Source organism: Acartia tonsa, chromosome 13 (assembly GCF_053477335.1).
Source record: "Acartia tonsa isolate MP-2025a chromosome 13, ASM5347733v1, whole genome shotgun sequence".
Lineage (NCBI taxonomy): Eukaryota > Metazoa > Arthropoda > Copepoda > Calanoida > Acartiidae > Acartia > Acartia tonsa.
In genome coordinates this window covers 33,429,817-33,447,921 of record NC_137272.1, presented here as the reverse complement: position 1 = coordinate 33,447,921, position 18,105 = coordinate 33,429,817, and the positions used below count along the sequence as shown (strand labels likewise).

The 18,105-nt window shown below is 32.5% G+C and overlaps 1 protein-coding gene across 1 annotated transcript; it reads left to right on the top strand.

Annotated features, from left to right (window-relative positions):
• The first annotated feature begins 475 nt into the window (after positions 1-475).
• LOC145335519 (uncharacterized) lies at positions 476-14,918 on the top strand. Its single transcript, XM_080181304.1, has 10 exons — positions 476-555; positions 1,208-1,298; positions 2,602-2,681; positions 7,980-8,131; positions 9,290-9,404; positions 9,676-9,743; positions 10,264-10,374; positions 12,291-12,355; positions 13,600-13,660; positions 14,323-14,918. Exons 3-10 carry the CDS (start codon positions 2,669-2,671, stop codon positions 14,392-14,394), a joined length of 657 nt encoding a protein of 218 aa, XP_080037430.1. The 5' UTR covers positions 476-555; positions 1,208-1,298; positions 2,602-2,668; the 3' UTR covers positions 14,395-14,918.
• The last annotated feature ends 3,187 nt before the right edge of the window (positions 14,919-18,105 follow it).

The window sequence follows — 18,105 nt, the reverse complement described above, 5'->3', positions numbered from 1 at the left end:
AGTACAGGTCAAACAATAACAACTGCCATCTTTTTTTAAATGTCTTTGAATTCTTTTACAGTCAAGGCTATAAAAGATTGTCAAAACTTACAGGTCCAGAGATGATTTTAGTGTGATATGATTTGCACAAGAATCAAAAATATAGTTTGGTAACGTATTGCAAACTTTTTTCATCTTATTCAACTTGTAAGGATTGATTTTACATTTTATATTTTAAAATTTTAAGTCATTTATGCCCTACAATCACTACACTGTTCAAAATTAAAAATTATGCAAGATAAAATTTAATATTTTGAGATTTATATATATATATGTTAAAGAAGAACAAACATTGACCATTTATAGTTTTAAAAAAATTCTTCTACGGTATTTTTTTTAAATAATTAAAATTGTATTTTTCTCACCTAAATTGTTATCAAATGCTTTGCTAAAATCAAGACAATTCAGCCCAAAATCTATTTTCTCTAAAATGAATCATCATTCTTGTCTGTTGAAACTGTAGGAGTGGTGATGGCAGTGATTTTATCAGTGGCAGTGATTCTAATGACTCCTCAGGCCAATATTATCATATTCTTTTATTTATAGAGGGCTGGGCAGCCGCTTGTGGGAGACGAAGAAAGTCCCTCAAATTCAGCATCGATCTCTTTTTTAGGGGTTTCTTTTCCCACCCCTCCTCTCCTCTACTCATCCCTCATTTTTATGACGTCATTGAGGGACTTTCCTTGTCTTCCCGCTTGTGTGCAAAAAAATAATTCCGAAAAGATGGATTGTCTGTTAGAAAAATGTTTAGCCATCAAGCTGAATATAAAGTTGTAATATTACAATTTGACTAAGGCTTACACTATAAGCTAAGCTACTAAGCTACTCTATAGTTATTATTTGTCCGTATGGCATTAAATGTTACTACACTAACAAAAGAACTAATAATGGTTTCTTAGAAAGAAACCAATCATTTTCGTTAGCGCAGCTAGACATTAACTCAGGGATCTTAAGGAATAAGATGATGAAAGAAAAATTTGTGTACATCTGCACTAATGATGAACAAATTACCCCTAATGAAAATTCCAGTTACAAATATGATCAACTTTGTGTACTAGTGTAATTCATAGTCGAATCATTCATCACCATTTTAGGAAGCTTTTTATTGGCTTAAAATAATCCAAAAATTTAAAAAAATTAAAAATTAAAGAATATTCTAATAATACAGACAATGAAACAGTTCCTAATGAATTGAATGAAAATGCAAACAGCAATGATGATAGCATTGAAATAGAACCTACGAGTAGAGATGATAAAAGGTTAGTAGATAGATAGATAATCATAGAAATAGATATATAGTATGATTGATTTAAATAAAAATTTATAATAGAACTGATACAATACTAGTAGATAGACTGATAGATATCTACCCTATAATCTAATTATGTATCTTGACATTACTAGAAAGATTCAAGATATTTAGAAACCCTGTAAATCATAACCTTTTAACTTTATATCTTCTTGTCTATCTATCTATCTACCCAGACATTACAAGAATGATTCCAGATATCTAAAAGATTTGTACACCATGATATTATCTACCTATCTACCTTATTATTTATCTATATTTCTAGACATTATAAGAAAGCTTTTTAGATTTCTAGGAGATTTGTATACCCTAACCATTTACATGTATCTTACTTTATATCTGCACAGTCTTCTATTTATCTCTATCTATCTACTTATCTATATATTTATCTTTCTATCTAATTATCTATCTAAACATTATAAGAGAGATTCCAGATATCTAGAAGATTTGTACACCCAAATATTTTCTGTCTATCTACCTACCTTATAATTTATCTATCTATCTAGAATTATAAGAAATTCCAGATATCTAGAAGATTTGTACGACGAAGCCCATTTTGTTCCGAATTTGTATCACTTTTGAAAAGTGCGACTCCAGTTACGTCATATTTTTCTTTCCCGAAAAAGGGAAGGGGGAAAGAAAAAAAAGGGAAGGGGGGAAGAAAAAAGAGATGAGAGAAAAGGGGGTTTTCCCCATCTCTTTTGAAGAGATTTTCTTCCCCCCCTTCCCTTTTTCGGGAAAGAAAAATATGACGTAACTGGAGTCGCACTTTTCAAAAGTGATACAAATTCGGAACAAAATGGGCTTCGTCGATTTGTACACCCAAATATTTTCTGTCTATCTATCTATCCAGCTATATTTCTATCTATCTAGCTAGCTATCTAACTTTCTATCTAACTGTCTAGACATTATAAGTTATATTCTAGATATCTAGAGGATTTGTACAGCCTAACCATTTACATGTATCTTACTTTATATCTGCAGAGTCTTCTATCTATCTACTTATCTATATATTTATCTTTCTATCTAATTATCTATCTAGACATTACAAGAATAATTCTAGCTAGATATCTAAAAGATTTGTACACCATGATATTTTCTATCTATCTATCTACCTTATTATTTATCAATCTATCTAGAATTATAAGAGATTCCAAATATTTAAAAGATTTGTACACCCAAATATTATCTGTCTATCTATCTAGCTAGCTATATATCTATCTATCTAGCTAGCTAGCTATCTTTCTATCTAGACATTATAAGAAAGACTCGAGATATCTTGAGGATTTGTACACCCTAACTTTTCAAGAAGATGATTCAATGGATTTTTCAGGTGAATATAAAACCATTTCCAGTATGGCTTCGAAACTGATCAATATACAATGGATTAGAACCGGTTCTAAGCCTTATTGAAAAATCATGTATCGTATCGTATTATATTCAATTTTCTACGAATATAAAAACATAATATTAAAACCAGTTTTGTTAGACCGTGCCTTTGGCATCTCAGTGCTAATAGAAATATCTTATAATTGTAGATTTTCATATCCGCGCAAAACTGGTTAAAATACGGTGCAATAAATTACCTATTATTTAATTTTCAGATGTTATATTCATAGGCCTTTTTCGCCTCAAAGGATTGAGTAGGGTCATCTTAAAAGTGACCAAGAAATATTATATTCAGAGTATTAGGTAATAGACACCAAGCTTTTATATGCAAGATCTTTAATTGTCGGTCCTAACTACACAAAAATATTTTATCAAAATATTGGAAACGTCTAGTTTTTTTTGTTTTTAACTCAATCTACAAAACATTTAAATTCCTAAGACAAAACATTTTTATAGTGTTAGCTAGGTTAAGCAAGTAAAAGAAATTCCTGCAGGGTTAGATGTTACCCAAGAGGCTAGAAATATATCATAAAAATTATTTCTTCAAAAGTGATGTTTTGTTTTAATAATATGAGTACTGAGTAGGTACTTGAGAAGTACTAGTGGCATACAGGGATCTAAAAGGATAAGACAATAGCCGATAAATTAATGCACATCCCTAATGATGATATTCAAAATTACCTCTTCTGTAAATAATAACTTGTGGTTGAATGGAATGTTTTGAATATTTGAAACCAACGAATCAGAAAACGATATTATAAAACTTTAGGGAGTAGTGTAATAAACTTCTTATTGTCCTTGAGCAGCTTGTTATATTATTGAAAAATAAATATTTTTGATGAATCAGAATTTAATATTTCTGAAGAAAAGATGGCATAATTTTGAAACAAGAACGCATTATGTCTAAAGATACCATAGATATATGTCCATGGAAGTTTTACAGCTATTTTGAGGGAGGGTACCTCCACCCTACCAAGAGAAATCACTCATAAAAAATACCCCCATGCAAAAAAAAATGTTAATGAAGGGTCGACTTAAACCCCCCCCCCCCTCCCTCCCTCTAGAGGCGTCGCTGCTATGATACTTATAGCGTAGCTACGCTGCTGAAAACATATAAATATTTGCACTCTCAATGATAAATTACGTATTTTTAACAAATCATCTAACCTTAAATTGCAACAAAATTAATGCAATTTAAATAAATTTTCGGCAATTTCTCTTCAAACGAAAGTGGACCACAAACAAATTTTTTAGTTTAGGTTATTTGATTCCTAAATTTTCAAGTTTTTGTGTTATTCTCGACTCCTATTTAAGATAGACGGCTGAAATTCTCAGGGATAAATTAAATGTCATTCAAATTTGTCTATTATTTGCAGTGCTAGATTTTTATTTCTAGATTTTTAAAATTTCTTGATTTTAAAGGTTTCATGATTTTTATATATCAAGTTTAATGTTTAGTTTTATGTTACTGCTATGTTAATTTTTTTCCGATATCTATCAATAATTTTTAAACAAGCGCTGGGTTAGACATCCTTACTGCAGGGGCTTAATCACGCTTATAAATATTTTAAATAGTATGGAGAGGGGAGGGGGGGCTCTGTGCTTCACTTGTAAGTTTAAGGATTTTTACTAAATTTTCTTTAAATATGTAATATGTGCAAAGATACATACATACATTTTATTACAAAATTCCTAAATAAAGTGATAATTACTTAACTTGTTGCATAGATACTCTTTAACTAGAGTCTGTCCGTACGTCACTCTAAAAAGAAACTTAACTCTTACTTCTTAAAATTAAGAATTAAGATTGCTTAAAATTAAAGCGTCAAATATTCAACGGGTATATACTCTATGAATACAGACATGCATTGCATAAATATATCTTCTTACAAAATTCTTTAGTAAAATTGAAATGCATAATTACTTAATTTATAACATAGCTACTTTATAACTGTTTGTAGTTTTGTACTCTAAGTAGAAACGTATTTCTTCCATTTTCTATTGATGATTTTTAAAAAGAATTAAGATTGCTTACAATAAAAGCTTCAAACATTCAAGGAGCATCTAACTTATGAATCTCTTTATCCATATCAGTCAATCCAATGTATTGTATTGGAAAATAGCTCTCCTAGTCTGTAGGGGCTCTGTCTTTGAAAGGGTAAAAGAAGCTTTAAAATAGCCTTAAACCATTCTAAGACCATCCTGGGGCATAAGTTCCCTAAAATTGAGAACCCAATCGGTTGAGTGGTTAGAGAGATTTTAAGCTACAGACAAAATACCGTACTACTTTCTTTAATACTAGCGGCTACGCCCCTAGAGGCCTCTAGTGGCACTTTAAATGTTTGGTTCTTTAAAAAAGATAATACTATACCTTGCAATGTTTCGAAGGAGTCTCTATCAATATTCTACGATACTTTGCAATGTTACGTAGGAGTCTCTATTCGAGAGAAAAAATTTCGAATTATTTTGATTTCTCTTGGGAGCGTGGTGGTACCCTCCCCCAAAATAGTTAAAAACCTTCCCGGGAACTATGAAAAGGTACCCTGTTAAGGAGAACTTGATCGGTTCAGCGGTTAGCGAGATCCTTCGGTACAGACACACAGACACACAAACACACAGACATCCTGTTACTTTAGTATAAGGATGATTTAACATAGAAGAATTTTCTGAAAATGCTTTCCATATTCTCTAGATACTAAACTAATCTTTCCTGCATAAATAAACTTTTTTTTAAATTAAGTCATATAGTTTCAGAGATCTAAATGTACCAACAGGCAATCAGACAAATAAATAGATAGACAAACAGACAAAATTCTTCTACCTTGTATTTTAGTAAATTAAGTGTCATTAATTTAATCTGTTTGTCATTTTGCCTACTGAGTATAAGGCCAGGGCCATTAAGGATAATGCACCTGGCGAAAACTATTTTTCGCCAAACAAAAATATTAGATTTTTGAAACAGAATAAATTGTTTTGTTTTCAGCCATTTTTTAAATTAGCATACTGTAATTACTTTAAAACTTAGTTGTCTGTCTTTTTTTGTAATATCTCACTAACCGCTTTGGTTCTTCTTGACAGTACAGCTTTTTAAGGTTTATAACTATTTTGGGGGAGTGTAGGTCCAATCTCATAAGAGCAACCCTCTTCACTTATTTATCTCTTTTCCCTGGGTAGTGAAATTTAATTTACAACGTACTTTATAACAATCAAAATATTATTTTATTTGTGGTGGATGATGCTTCCTTATATGTTACTAACGGCTACGCCCCTAGAGGCATCTAGGGGCCTGTGGGATGGGGGATAAGTCGATCCCCCTATTTCAATTTAAGTTTTTAAAAAAAATTTAATACCCTCCCCCAAAATAGTTAAAAACATTTCTGGACCTATTTCACTATGACGATTAGCGAGATCCTTCGGTACAGTCATCCTGTTTCTTTATTATAAGGACGAGATCCTTCGCTACAAACAGACAAACAAACACAAAAACAAACAGACAGACATCGTTCTACTTTGTATTATAGATAACAGGTGTCTTTCCTTATAGTCTATTACTCTTTGTGATAAAGTACTATTTCTTCTATTTTGACTAATTTTTAAATTAAAATATAAATTGTAACAATTTACTATGTACAATAATTGATATATATCATAAAGCACAAAATTTCACTATAAATCCCTTTTTGAGCACCCCTTTCTTATTTTTAAACAAAATTGAAAATAAGGGGGGGGGGTTTAAAAAACACGCATTTACCTTCCTTTCTTTTTAAGTATTTTTCTATATATCTTTTTGTCTCTCTGTTTATTCATCTGATGGCAAAGTATATTTAATTACAATGGCTATGCTTCTAGAGGGATATAGGGGCACTTTAAGGGGAGGGGGGAAGTTTACCAACCCTCCTTTCAATTTTAGTTTTTAAAATATTTTTTTTGGGGGGGAAGGGTGGGTTATTTTTTTAAGGGGTGATTTCTCTTTGGCGGGTTGTGGTTTCCTCCCAAAAAAATAGTCATAAACCTTCTCAGAACCTATGAGAAGGAAAGGAGAACCATAACGGTTCAGCAGTTAGCGAGATCCTTCGGTACAGACAAACAGATATTCTTTTACTTTATTATAAGGATAATTGAAACCACTATTTCTTGAGTTGTGGTAATGATTAAAAATCAATCAAACTTCAAAATTGTTGAATCATAATTACTTGATTAAGAATATCTCATGGACATCCTATTATGTGTATAATGTAGTAAGCTTTTTTGTCTGTAGCGAAGGATCTCACTAACCGCTGAAACAATATCGTCCTCCTTTACAGTGAAGCTTCTTGTAAGTCCAGGAAAGTTTTTGTTAACTATTTTTGGAGTGGGTATCTTCACCCTCAGAATAGAATACCCCCATAGCAAAATTTAACACCAACCCCCCTCCCCGCCCAAAAAAAAGTCCCTACTTTTTAGCTGATAGTACCAATAATAATAAACTTTGAAGTGACTTCGGTTAGTATCTCGCTGCTGGAAAAATCCCCTGCATTTTTGTGGTTACTCCCGGGGAGGGAGGAGACATCTGGTTTTTTCTTACACTAGTCCCCAAAGTTTTACAATAAAGTTTTCTTATTTATTGGCCTATCAACTTTGAGGACTTTTACAGAATTTTGATTATTTGGTTCATTTAGTTGAGTTTCCAAACGTTTTAACTATTTATTCAAATCTACAGAAGGGTAATTTTTTGTGTCCTCATTGGGGATGTACATTTTTTTATCAGCCATTGTCTTATCCCTTTAGATTCCTGAGTTACTCCCTTATAAAAAATGTCAAATCAATGAAAAAGAAACTACATAACCATGGCATATGGACTGAAGAAAGGGAGAAATAGATAGATAAATGGATAATTGCTACATAGATATATGGATTGATAATTGTTTGTTATATATATAGATAGATAGATAATATTTAGTTTGACAAATTGACATGTAGAGAGGAAAAGTAGAGAAAAATACAAGGATTTTATGGGATAAGACACAGAACAATAAAATGATATACATACACAATAATTATAAAAAAAGAATACCCCTTCGTTAAATCTAAATTATTGGTTGAAAAGTTTAAACATTACAAGTTTGGAAAACATCCTAAAAAAGAGGCTCTGCTTTTCAGAGAATGCATCTACCAAAAAATGTTATAAATCCAAGTGGTCATTGCTATTATATTATTATTATAATATTTTTAATACAATTTTAGGTTTATATAATATTTTTAGGTCAGATGACGCCACTAGAAGTGATGTTGACCCCCTCCGATGGGTCCCCCCTGCCCCCCGACTCTGATGAGGCCCTGGATGACTCACTGAGACTGAGTTGGAGCCCCGGCGAGTCGCTGAGACTCGCAGAGCTAAGACTTATGAGTTTACAGGTATTATGACCCAGGGATCTAAAGGGATAAGATAATGACTGATAAATTGTTGAACATCCCCAATGATGATACACAGTTGATCCCTTCTGTAGATTACAATTAGTGGTTGAAACTTTTGGACACTCAACTTAATGAACCAACGTATTAAAATTCAATAAAATTCCCCGAAGCCAACGAATAAGAAAACGTTATTATAAAACTTTGGCCACTAGTGTAATACAACAGCCCAATGTCCCCTCCCTTCCTGACCGCTTATCGATGGGGTGGAGATAGCTCCGAATCTCGACCCAAACCAGGTCATAACTAAAGACGTTAAAGATTGTACCTACTGCAGCTATGTCAGATTAAGAGTAGGGTGAATGTCTTGGCCCACAATAGGCACAGTTAGAAATCCAGACTAAGGTCGTGCAATCACAAGGTCGGTTGTCTACTATAGCTGGGATGTTAGTGCCTTTGGACCTACTATAAAGGTATATTACAGGTTTTATTAGTTTTCAAAACAGCGAAGTTACTGTACAATCAAGCAAGGACAATTAAGTTCATAAGGAGCGCAGCATTTAAAATTAGAGAACACAGTTAAAGTGTCGAACTATTACGTCAGAAAAAATTACCAATTAACCAATGAGAGACCGCTATATATTTTACCATTGGTCAATTACAGTGAATACTGGCTTCATATTGGTTAATTGTTATTTTTTTCTGGCGTCATAGTTCGACACTTTTACGAGGTTCAAATTAGAAAATATATATCTGCATTTTTGTTAATAATTCTTTGTATATTTACTGAAAAGTCTTATTTACGGCAGAAACTATAATTAACTCCTTCACGGTGAAGCTTCTTATAGTTCAACAAAGTTTTTTATGACAATTTTAGGGTAGGGTACCTCTATCCTCCAGAAATAAATCGTCCCTAAAAAATCCACAAAGAAATTATGTAATTATTTGATTTGTGAAATATCCCCTAAAAAAGATATTTTGTAATTATATGATTTAAGCGGATCATGGAAAAAAACGAAGTAGTTGGTTTCGTCGTATTTTCACAGTAGCTTTTCTCTTATTTCTTGCACCTGCGGGGGGCTCTAACCCTGTGGGCCAATCATTAACATTTTTCTAACATAACCTAAAATAAACTATCAAAAAGTTTATGTTTTTTTGCAGCCATCCTTTGGTCACGAGTATGTGCCAGAAACGGGTCCAAAATCTCTGAGTTTTCTGGCGGTCAGGCCAAAAAGTCAGAATGATCAATTTAAAACCAGTCCCCAAAAAGTTAAAGGTAAATTGATTAGTTTTAAGATGATGGGATAATGGTCTCTAAAACGTTTTTTTGTCTGTTTGTCAATTTTTTTGCACTAATACAAAAAAATTCAGGCGTTCTATACAGTAGATGGATGTCTATTTGAATTTGCCTATCTTGAGTATTTTCATTTGATTGAAAAGTTAATTTCTATTGAGTTTGTATGCCTATTTTTCAATTTAAAAGGTTTTCATGGAAACTAAGTTCTAATTCTCTTCCTTTAAATCAAATGTCTATTAATTTGATTTAGGTTCAGCCCATACAGCTCTAGAAACAAATTTACACAAAATTCTGGCTAGACGAATTCAAGAAGGAAGGGTAAGTTGTTGATTTTTCTTCATGGGATATTAATCTGATATTTGATAGACAATGCATATATTTTTTAATTACTTGAATTTTAGCGTTGTCAAAAAACTTCTGACGACTTCTCATTGTGTCTTAATACTGGGTCTAACTTTTCCATAATTATGGTACAATTGAGAAAGCGTAGCAACTCTATAATCAATACAAGAATGTCCGTACGTCCGATTTTTAACTTTTTTTAACAACAAATTTGTATGTGATACTATTATCCGATTAATCTCATTTTTAGCATACTGATTCCTAGAACAACAAAGTACAATGTTATAAGCGAAGCATCTTTATAATCAAAACCTGAAAATGTCAGTATGTCCTTGAACATTATCCTGTATTTCAGCAGTTTTTGACAAATTTACTTACAATTTTTTCGACTTTTATATTCTGATTATTCAGTTCTTATACTCTACAATTGTTAATGTTCGTTTGTCCTACCGTTTCAGAGCTTCGCTTTTATGGATGATGTCATCCTTGTTTTTAGACTGTTAGTTATGAGACAACGAAGTTGCTGACCAAAGCTTACTATACCATGCTGAAAAATTCACCAATAACCCCAACGGGACAAGATACCAAGCTTTCAAAATCTAAACAGGTTTAATTTCTTTCTATCACTTTCTCTCTATCTCTCTTTTTTTATAGCTATCTATTTAAATTTTTATCTATCTTTCTGTCTTGTTTGTCTATCTCTCTGTCTATCTTTCTGGCTATCTTTCTATCTATCTTTTTATCTATCTAACTTTGTGTCTTATTTTGTCTATCTATCTCTAACTATATCTATCTGTAATTATGTATCTATTATACCAAAATAAAAAAATTTCTTATAACCCCAACGGGACAAGATACCAAGCTTTCAAAATCTAAATATTTTTGATGTCTGTCTATCTGTTTCTCTCTGTCATTTTTGTCTATATATCTTTAGCTATATCTATATGTCAGTCTGTGTATCTGTCTATAAATCTCTTTATTTGTATACAGGGGTAGCTATTCTAAAAACCAATTCTACAAAAAAATCACGAAACCTTTTAAAGTAAGGTGTAAGTATATTTTGTTTTTTATGTAATTGAAGAGTGGTGGGTAAGAAGGGGAGGAAAAGGGGGAGGGGGTTGTGGGGAAATTTTCCATTGAAATTGTTTGTCAGTATCACATTCCCTTTTCCCTGATTTGTATATCTTTCTAACTGTTTGTCTGTCTTATCAATTTATCTATTTACTAACTGTTTTTTTACTAATCTATCGTTTAAGCTTATTATCTATTTACTTATCTATCTGTAATTTATCAGCAGTTACCAGCTCAACTTATTTAAATCGGAAATAATCACGAAACCTTGTCGTGATTTTATAGCATATTTTGGGTCCAACGCATAGTAGTACCTTTTCATCAGTCCCCCAAATATTATTTTAGTTTTATTTCGCTTGTTGGCTATATACCTTTTACCCTATTCCTAGTGTTTTATATATTTTAACCCTTAACGGTGGGGGGGGGGGGGACGTTGAACGCCCCCCCTTCGGTTTTTTCTAACTCATTTTCTGTGTGTGAAAGATAAAGAGCCCAAACTGCGTGACTTTTTAAGTATGGGTATGACACATAACTGAGTGTTGGAATTTTTTAAATATCTCCATCCTGGCGGGCACAGGTAAAGTTCAAAAATATTTTTTGACTTACACAAAGCATTTTATCTTACCAAAATACTAAAATATGCTCTAGTAGTATATTCTCATATTAAGTACAGGTGTTCAAGTCAATTTCAGGTTCTAGGTATGATCCTGCAGGTCCTGATCCTCCAGGTCTCCAGAAATCTTTAAAAGGCTACTGTGGCCGCAATTTTTGACTTACAGACTTCAAATTTTAAACTTAAGATTTTCTTACATGTCTACATAACAAATTAAAATTTCATAAAGATCCGCCGCCGTTTTCCCGCCGACCGCCGACTGCGGCGGCTGGCAGCTGCCAATTACAGCTGCGGCCGCTAATATTTATATTTCGTATTTCTAATATAAAATTTACATTAAGATAAACATTTTCTGCAAAAAAAAATTGTTTATCTAGCTTCAAAAATAAGAAAATAAAAGCCGTTTGAAATTTTTAAGTAAAAAAATAACCTAAAAACAAAGGTTGTTAAATAAAAGGGTGAAGGAAGCGAAAATTGAATTTGACTTACTTAAGGTCGGAAATTCTTTATCAAACATCGGACTTGCATAAAATTTTTAGGCCCTCTTGCTCTATTAGGAACTGAGATAATAGGGGGGGCGTTAAATGCCCCCCCCCCCCCCCGACCGATTAAGGTGCGGCAAGGGGCCCGACTGTTAAGGGTTAATATTATGCGGTAAGGTTTTTGTCTTAATATTGCAGGTCTCAATGCATTGTAATTTTGAAGGCAGCTTTATAATTTGTAAATGTCTTGGGCTATGCTTGGGCTGGTTTTAAGTTTTTTTTCTTGGCCTCCCCTAAAGGCTAGAGGCGAAATATCAAATATATGAAACCTATTTAATTACTTTTTTTTTTATTTAGGACCCAAAGTTAAAATGGGAAACACTACTTCAAACAGATATCAATCAACTGAAGAATATTATCGGGTAGGTTTTTATTTTAGATAAAAATCAGAAAAAGCTAGTGAAAATTAAACTTATGAAGGCTTATGTATATTAAAATCAATTTATAGGGTTTTCTTTATTATGAGTAAGATCTCTTACCAACAACGAAAATAATTCGAGAAAAAATCACGAAACCTACACGTGATTTTCAGCTGTTGTTGGGGGCCAACACATAATAGAATAGACGACCTTTTTATCTGCCTCCGTAATATTATTTTAGATTTATTTCGCTTGTTGGCTATACCATACTCCTTTATAGTAATTTGTTTAAAAATCGAGGTTTCGTTACATTTTTTGTTTCATCAGGAAGGTAAGGGAAATTGAATTGTAAATTATACCATTGATTGGTTCGTACAAACTGGCATTGTCTGAAGTTTTCATGGATAGTTTCAATTTACACAAGGGGTAATTTTGTTCATCATGATTGGCCTTTTGTGACAAAATTTTTATTGTTTAAACCTTGTAAGTAGAAAATCAAATCTATAATTTTAAATGTCCGTGTGTCTGTCAGCTATATTTAGGGGAGAACGTATTTTTAAGCTAATTAAGAATTTTTTTGTGAATTGTACTATCTTTAGCGGCTACATCCCTAGAGGCTTCTAGGGGGCACTGGACGGGGAGGGGGGAAGTTAAATTTGATAACCTTTTTTTATTTGATATTTGAGAAAAGAAAAAAAAATTTGGGAGAGGGGATTTTTTTTGGGGGGGGGGTATTTTTTTCTATGGGCGATTTCTCTTGGGAGGGTGGTGTACCCTCCCCCAAAATAATTATAAACCTTCCCAGGACCTATGAGAAGCTACCCTGTAAAGGAGAACCCGATCGGTTCAGCGGTTAGCGAGATTCTACAGTACAGACAAACAGACAGATAGACATCCTGTTACTTTATTATAAGGATAACTTGCGCACATTATTGGTCTACTGTCTCTCTCTTATCTATCTACCCTATCTATAAATGTCAGGGAGGCAGGGGACATTAGGCTGTTTATTACACTAGTCCCAAAATTCCTATAATAAAGTTTTTATTTTGTGTTGGCTTTACAACTTTGTAGACTTTAGTGAATTATGCTTGGTTGGCTCATTAAGTTCAGTTTTCAAATATTTTAACTACTAATTTAAATCTACAGAAGGGTTATTTTTGTGTATCATCATTGGGGATGTACATCAATTTATCGACCATTGTGTTATCCCCTTAGTTCCCTACTTATCTACCTATCTATTTATGTAGTGGATATCGCGAGCTTTGTGGAAATCTAAGTGATGAACTTTTACTAGAGCTTCAAATTAAGGTAAATATAACACTTTCCTGAAAAGCACATTAACAACAATCGAACAGACTAAGTCGATTGAGAAAATTTGCTAATTAAACTTAGGGAGGGAGGGGACATTGACCTGTTTTTTACACTCGTCCCAAAGGTTTTCAAATAAGGTTTTCTTATAGTTGTCTCATATTAACTTTGGGGCTTTTATTGAATTTTGATTGGTTAGTTCATTAAATTAATTGTCTAAACGGTTTAACTAATAATTTTAATCTTTAGAAGGGTTAATTTCGGTATGACCATTGGGATGTACATCAATTTATCGGCCATTGTCTTATCCCTTTAGATTCCTAATAAAACGATCTTTTTGCACATAGGTTAAAATAAATCACTATATTCCCCTCTATAAATTTCATGCTCTAAAAACAAAACAAAAAATTGGCGTTTTCCGTCAAAGTGTCTAGTCGAGCACCGAAACTAGCCACCTGGCTTTGTAAATGGGTAGATTTTCAAGTGTTTGTGACTTCAATGAATTTTGATTGGTTGGGTCAGGTGTCTAAACATATCAGCCAATAATTATAATCTACAGAAGGGGTAATTTTGGGTATCATCATTTGGGATGTTCATCAAGTTATCAGAAATTGTCTTTACCTTCAGCTGCCTGGATTCTAAAAGATTTTTTATTATTTCAGGATGATTTACAATCAGAACAAGATGCAAAATTGGAATATATTAGTGATTTTATTACTAATATTGTCATGTAAACTTTCATTTTTTTCATAAGTGATATTTATACTTGAAAATTGATATTTGCTAAAGTTGCTAAAATCAAGTCCAAAATAACAGGGGTAATTTTGAAATTGCTGAAAATTCACGGTCCCTTGTTTCAGCAAAGTCAGTATTAATACGGATTAGGTATCAGGGAGGGAGGGGACATTGGACTGTTTATTACACTAGTCCCCAAAGTTTTATAATAACGTTTTATTTTTCTTGGCTCAACACCTTTGGGGACTTTTTATGAATTTTGATTGATTGATTCATGAAGTTGAGAGTTCAAACGATTCAACCACTAAATGTAATCTACATAGGGGTTAATTTTGTGCATCATCATTAATGATGATATTCAATTTATCGGCCATTGTCATATCCCTTTAATCCCTGATTAAGTATAATCCTTTTATTATTGCAACACAAACAAAAAACTTATTGAAAAATGTTAAAAAAAACATAATTATCAGTTTATAATCATCTTAATTAAATTTCTGAATGGACTTTATGTGATTTATTGAAGATAAATAAATTCTTGAAATAAATATGTATGTATATTTTTTATTTTCTTTAAATTTGCATATCTTTTTGGTTTACCAGTATTTCCCCCAAATGCTGTTTTTGAGATCTTGTGCTTCATTGTTGCTGACTAATAAAAAAAATCACAATGGAAACTTGTATCTATATTTCATATTTATAGTAAAATCATCCCAAATGAATAATGAAGCTGCTTTTCTAAAAATTGAAGATTTCCTATTTTTTTGGTTTGCAGTGTATATTTTGCTCATGGAAGCTTCATCAAGGTCCTGAAATATTTTTAGTTTATCGGTTGGGAGGGGAGGGGGAGGAGTGTGGGAGGATAGTATTCTATAAGCTAGGCAGGGGGATATAAACAAATAAAGCAAATAGTATATTTTACTATCAGGTATTGTTCTATGTGTTTATGTAAATTTGGTAATTTTGACATCATTGGAATACCTTCATATGTTATAATTGAGACTGCAAAGATTTTTTTTGTAAATTTCAGGTTTATATTGACAAATCTTTAAAATAGAGATCACACAAAGGCTTTGCAGTGCTTATGTGGTCGCAATTTTTGCATTACAGAAAAAATATTTTGCAAGGATCATTTTTTGCATAAATTAACCACATTTTGGCTGGGGCAAAAAAATTATCAAAATTTTTCTCGGGCGGAACAATTAAATGTTTATAAAAAATCTTGTATAATATAAAACCTCTGTGTTATTGGGTATAGAAGCGAAGCTTCTCTACTGAGTTAAACCGAGTAACGTCCGTCCGTCGTGATCTGCAGCTCGCGACTGTTACGCCAGCATTTGACATTAAAAATCTGTTTTGATATTACTATAAATGAAACTTTGAAGCGTGCAAAAGAGGGTGGTGAAAACATCCCCCTAAAAATCAAAATTGAAAGGGCACGTCTCCCGTATACGTTTACAACCACCCCCGTCCCCTTGCAAAAGCACGCCACAGATATTTATGCTTAGACTCGCGTTTCAAATGTACATACCGTAAATTGCAGAAAATCTGCGCTTCTAAAACTAATAAATAGTATGAAAATGGGATGTAGTGCAGTTCAAGGTAAATTGATCCTGGTAACGATTATCTCCCAAAATCTATGAATTTTAAAGAATCCAAAGCTGCCAAACGGCTTAACGTACATGTTATGCCCGCACACCGTTTTAAGCGGCACCAGAAAGCCTAAAAATAAAGTTCTATGGTGCACAGGGTAAGCTTCACTGTAGAAAAAAGGAGAAATTAAGTCTTTTTTATGTGCACTGCAAGATAACTGTGCTTTATTGATTAACTAGCGGATTCGCCCCTAGCCTCTAGGGGCTTTGCCCCAAGAGATGATAAAAAAAATTCAGTTGAAATTCGTAAAAGGACCAGGGAAATCTTCTAAAAAAAAGGACAAAGGAAATCTTCTGCAAAAAAAAGGACCAGGGAAATCTTCTGCAAAAAAAATGGGGGGGGGGATTTTTTGGTTTTAAGGGGGGTTGGGGGTGTCCCACCCCCCACGAAATAGCCTAAAACCACCACAGGACCAGTAGGTATATACCCTGAAGAGTAGAATCCAATCGGTTTAGTGGTTACCGATATCCACCGTTTGGCAGTTAGAAGTCTTTAAAGTTCATAGATTTTTGGAGACATTCGTTGTTACCAGAAACTTTTACCGTGTGACCCTGAGAGTCAAATGTTTACTATATAGTACGAGGATATTAGGTTTTGGGAACTAAAATATTTACATTAAACTCAACCAGTGATAGTTTATATTAGACGTATAATTATAGAAAGAGCATAGAAGATTTAGGCAAAAATTGGCTTCTTTTTTTTCTCTTATTTTCTTTTTCTCTCCAATTACACTTTCTTTATTCCTTTCTGTCTCTCTCTGTCTTTCTCTCTCTGTCTCTCTCTCTCTCTCTCTATATATATATATATATATATATGCAAGTACTTTCAATATATACTATCAGACCTAAGCAACATATTTGAAAAATCAGGGATGCAGGTATAGGGAAATGGATGAAAAATTATTTTTCTTGTTCTAATTATTTTTTTTTGTTAATACCTTCAAAACAGAAAAAAATAGATGAAGTAATAGTTATTTCTTCCATCGTATTATTAACAGCTTTCTGCGGATATATAATGTACAATTATAAGATTAAAACCAGTTTTTTAGCCCCGAGGTGCCAAAGGCACGGGCTAAAAAAACTGGTTTTAATATTATGTCAAATAATTTTTTTATATAATAATTGTTTAAACACGTCCGTATGTCCGTTTGTCACAATACCAATTTATTTATTTACACTTTAGACAACTTTCCGCGTCTAGTAAAATGCAAGTTATAAAGATCGATTCTAGTTATGTTAGACCCATACAAAACGATACATGACTTTTCAGTTTTTATCAGAACCGGTTTTAACGCATTGGATACTAATCTGCTAAATTCTATAAATTCAAAGAATTTCTATTTAAAAAACAATATAAAATTGATTGCTCTATTTTATTTCTATTATATTAGGAAAATTTTGAATTACTAAGCATTTTTAAATGTGATAATCTTAGTTTTCAAAGAGTTCTCTTTATTTTTGATAGATTTCCTAAATGTGATAATTTTAGTTTTCAAAGATTTCTCTTTATTTTTGATAGATTTTCTAATGAAAAGTTTATTTATTAATATATTTAATTAATGAATTATTTAATTATTAGTTTGAAAGTTATTATATAAATGTTACAGTTAGTTAAAAAGTGAATTTATTTACTTTATAATTTTGGTAGTTGTTCGTGCTACAGTTTTTAAAAATTTAAGCGTTTAATGTTTTAAAATGTTGGTACATCAAAAGACGTCAAAGCTTTTGATTTTTTTTGGGGGGGGGAGGGGACTCGATACAATTACCCCCTTCCCCCAAAAAAATTTTTGGAGTTGATAAATATCCACATTTAAATGTCAGAAATGAAAAAATAAATCACTTGTGAAAAGTGAAAACCCAATGACTTGGAACAAATTTTTTTTAGTGGGTTTTAGAATATATAAACCCCCAACTCCCCCCCTTATCTGTGACGGGGGGGGGGGGGAAGAGAGGTTGGTACGTTGACATCAATTTCTTTTGTGGGGGTGTTTTATATTTCATTGTTGGGAGGCCAGATGAAAAAAGTTTATTTTAGTGTTAGGCAAAAATGACTTTGCA

Excerpts from the sequence above, each read along its gene's own strand:
- LOC145335519 (XM_080181304.1), top strand. Across the intron at positions 9,744-10,263 it reads GACGAATTCAAGAAGGAAGG|ACTGTTAGTTATGAGACAAC; the intron begins GTAAGTTGTTGA and ends CCTTGTTTTTAG. Across the intron at positions 12,356-13,599 it reads CAACTGAAGAATATTATCGG|TGGATATCGCGAGCTTTGTG; the intron begins GTAGGTTTTTAT and ends CTATTTATGTAG.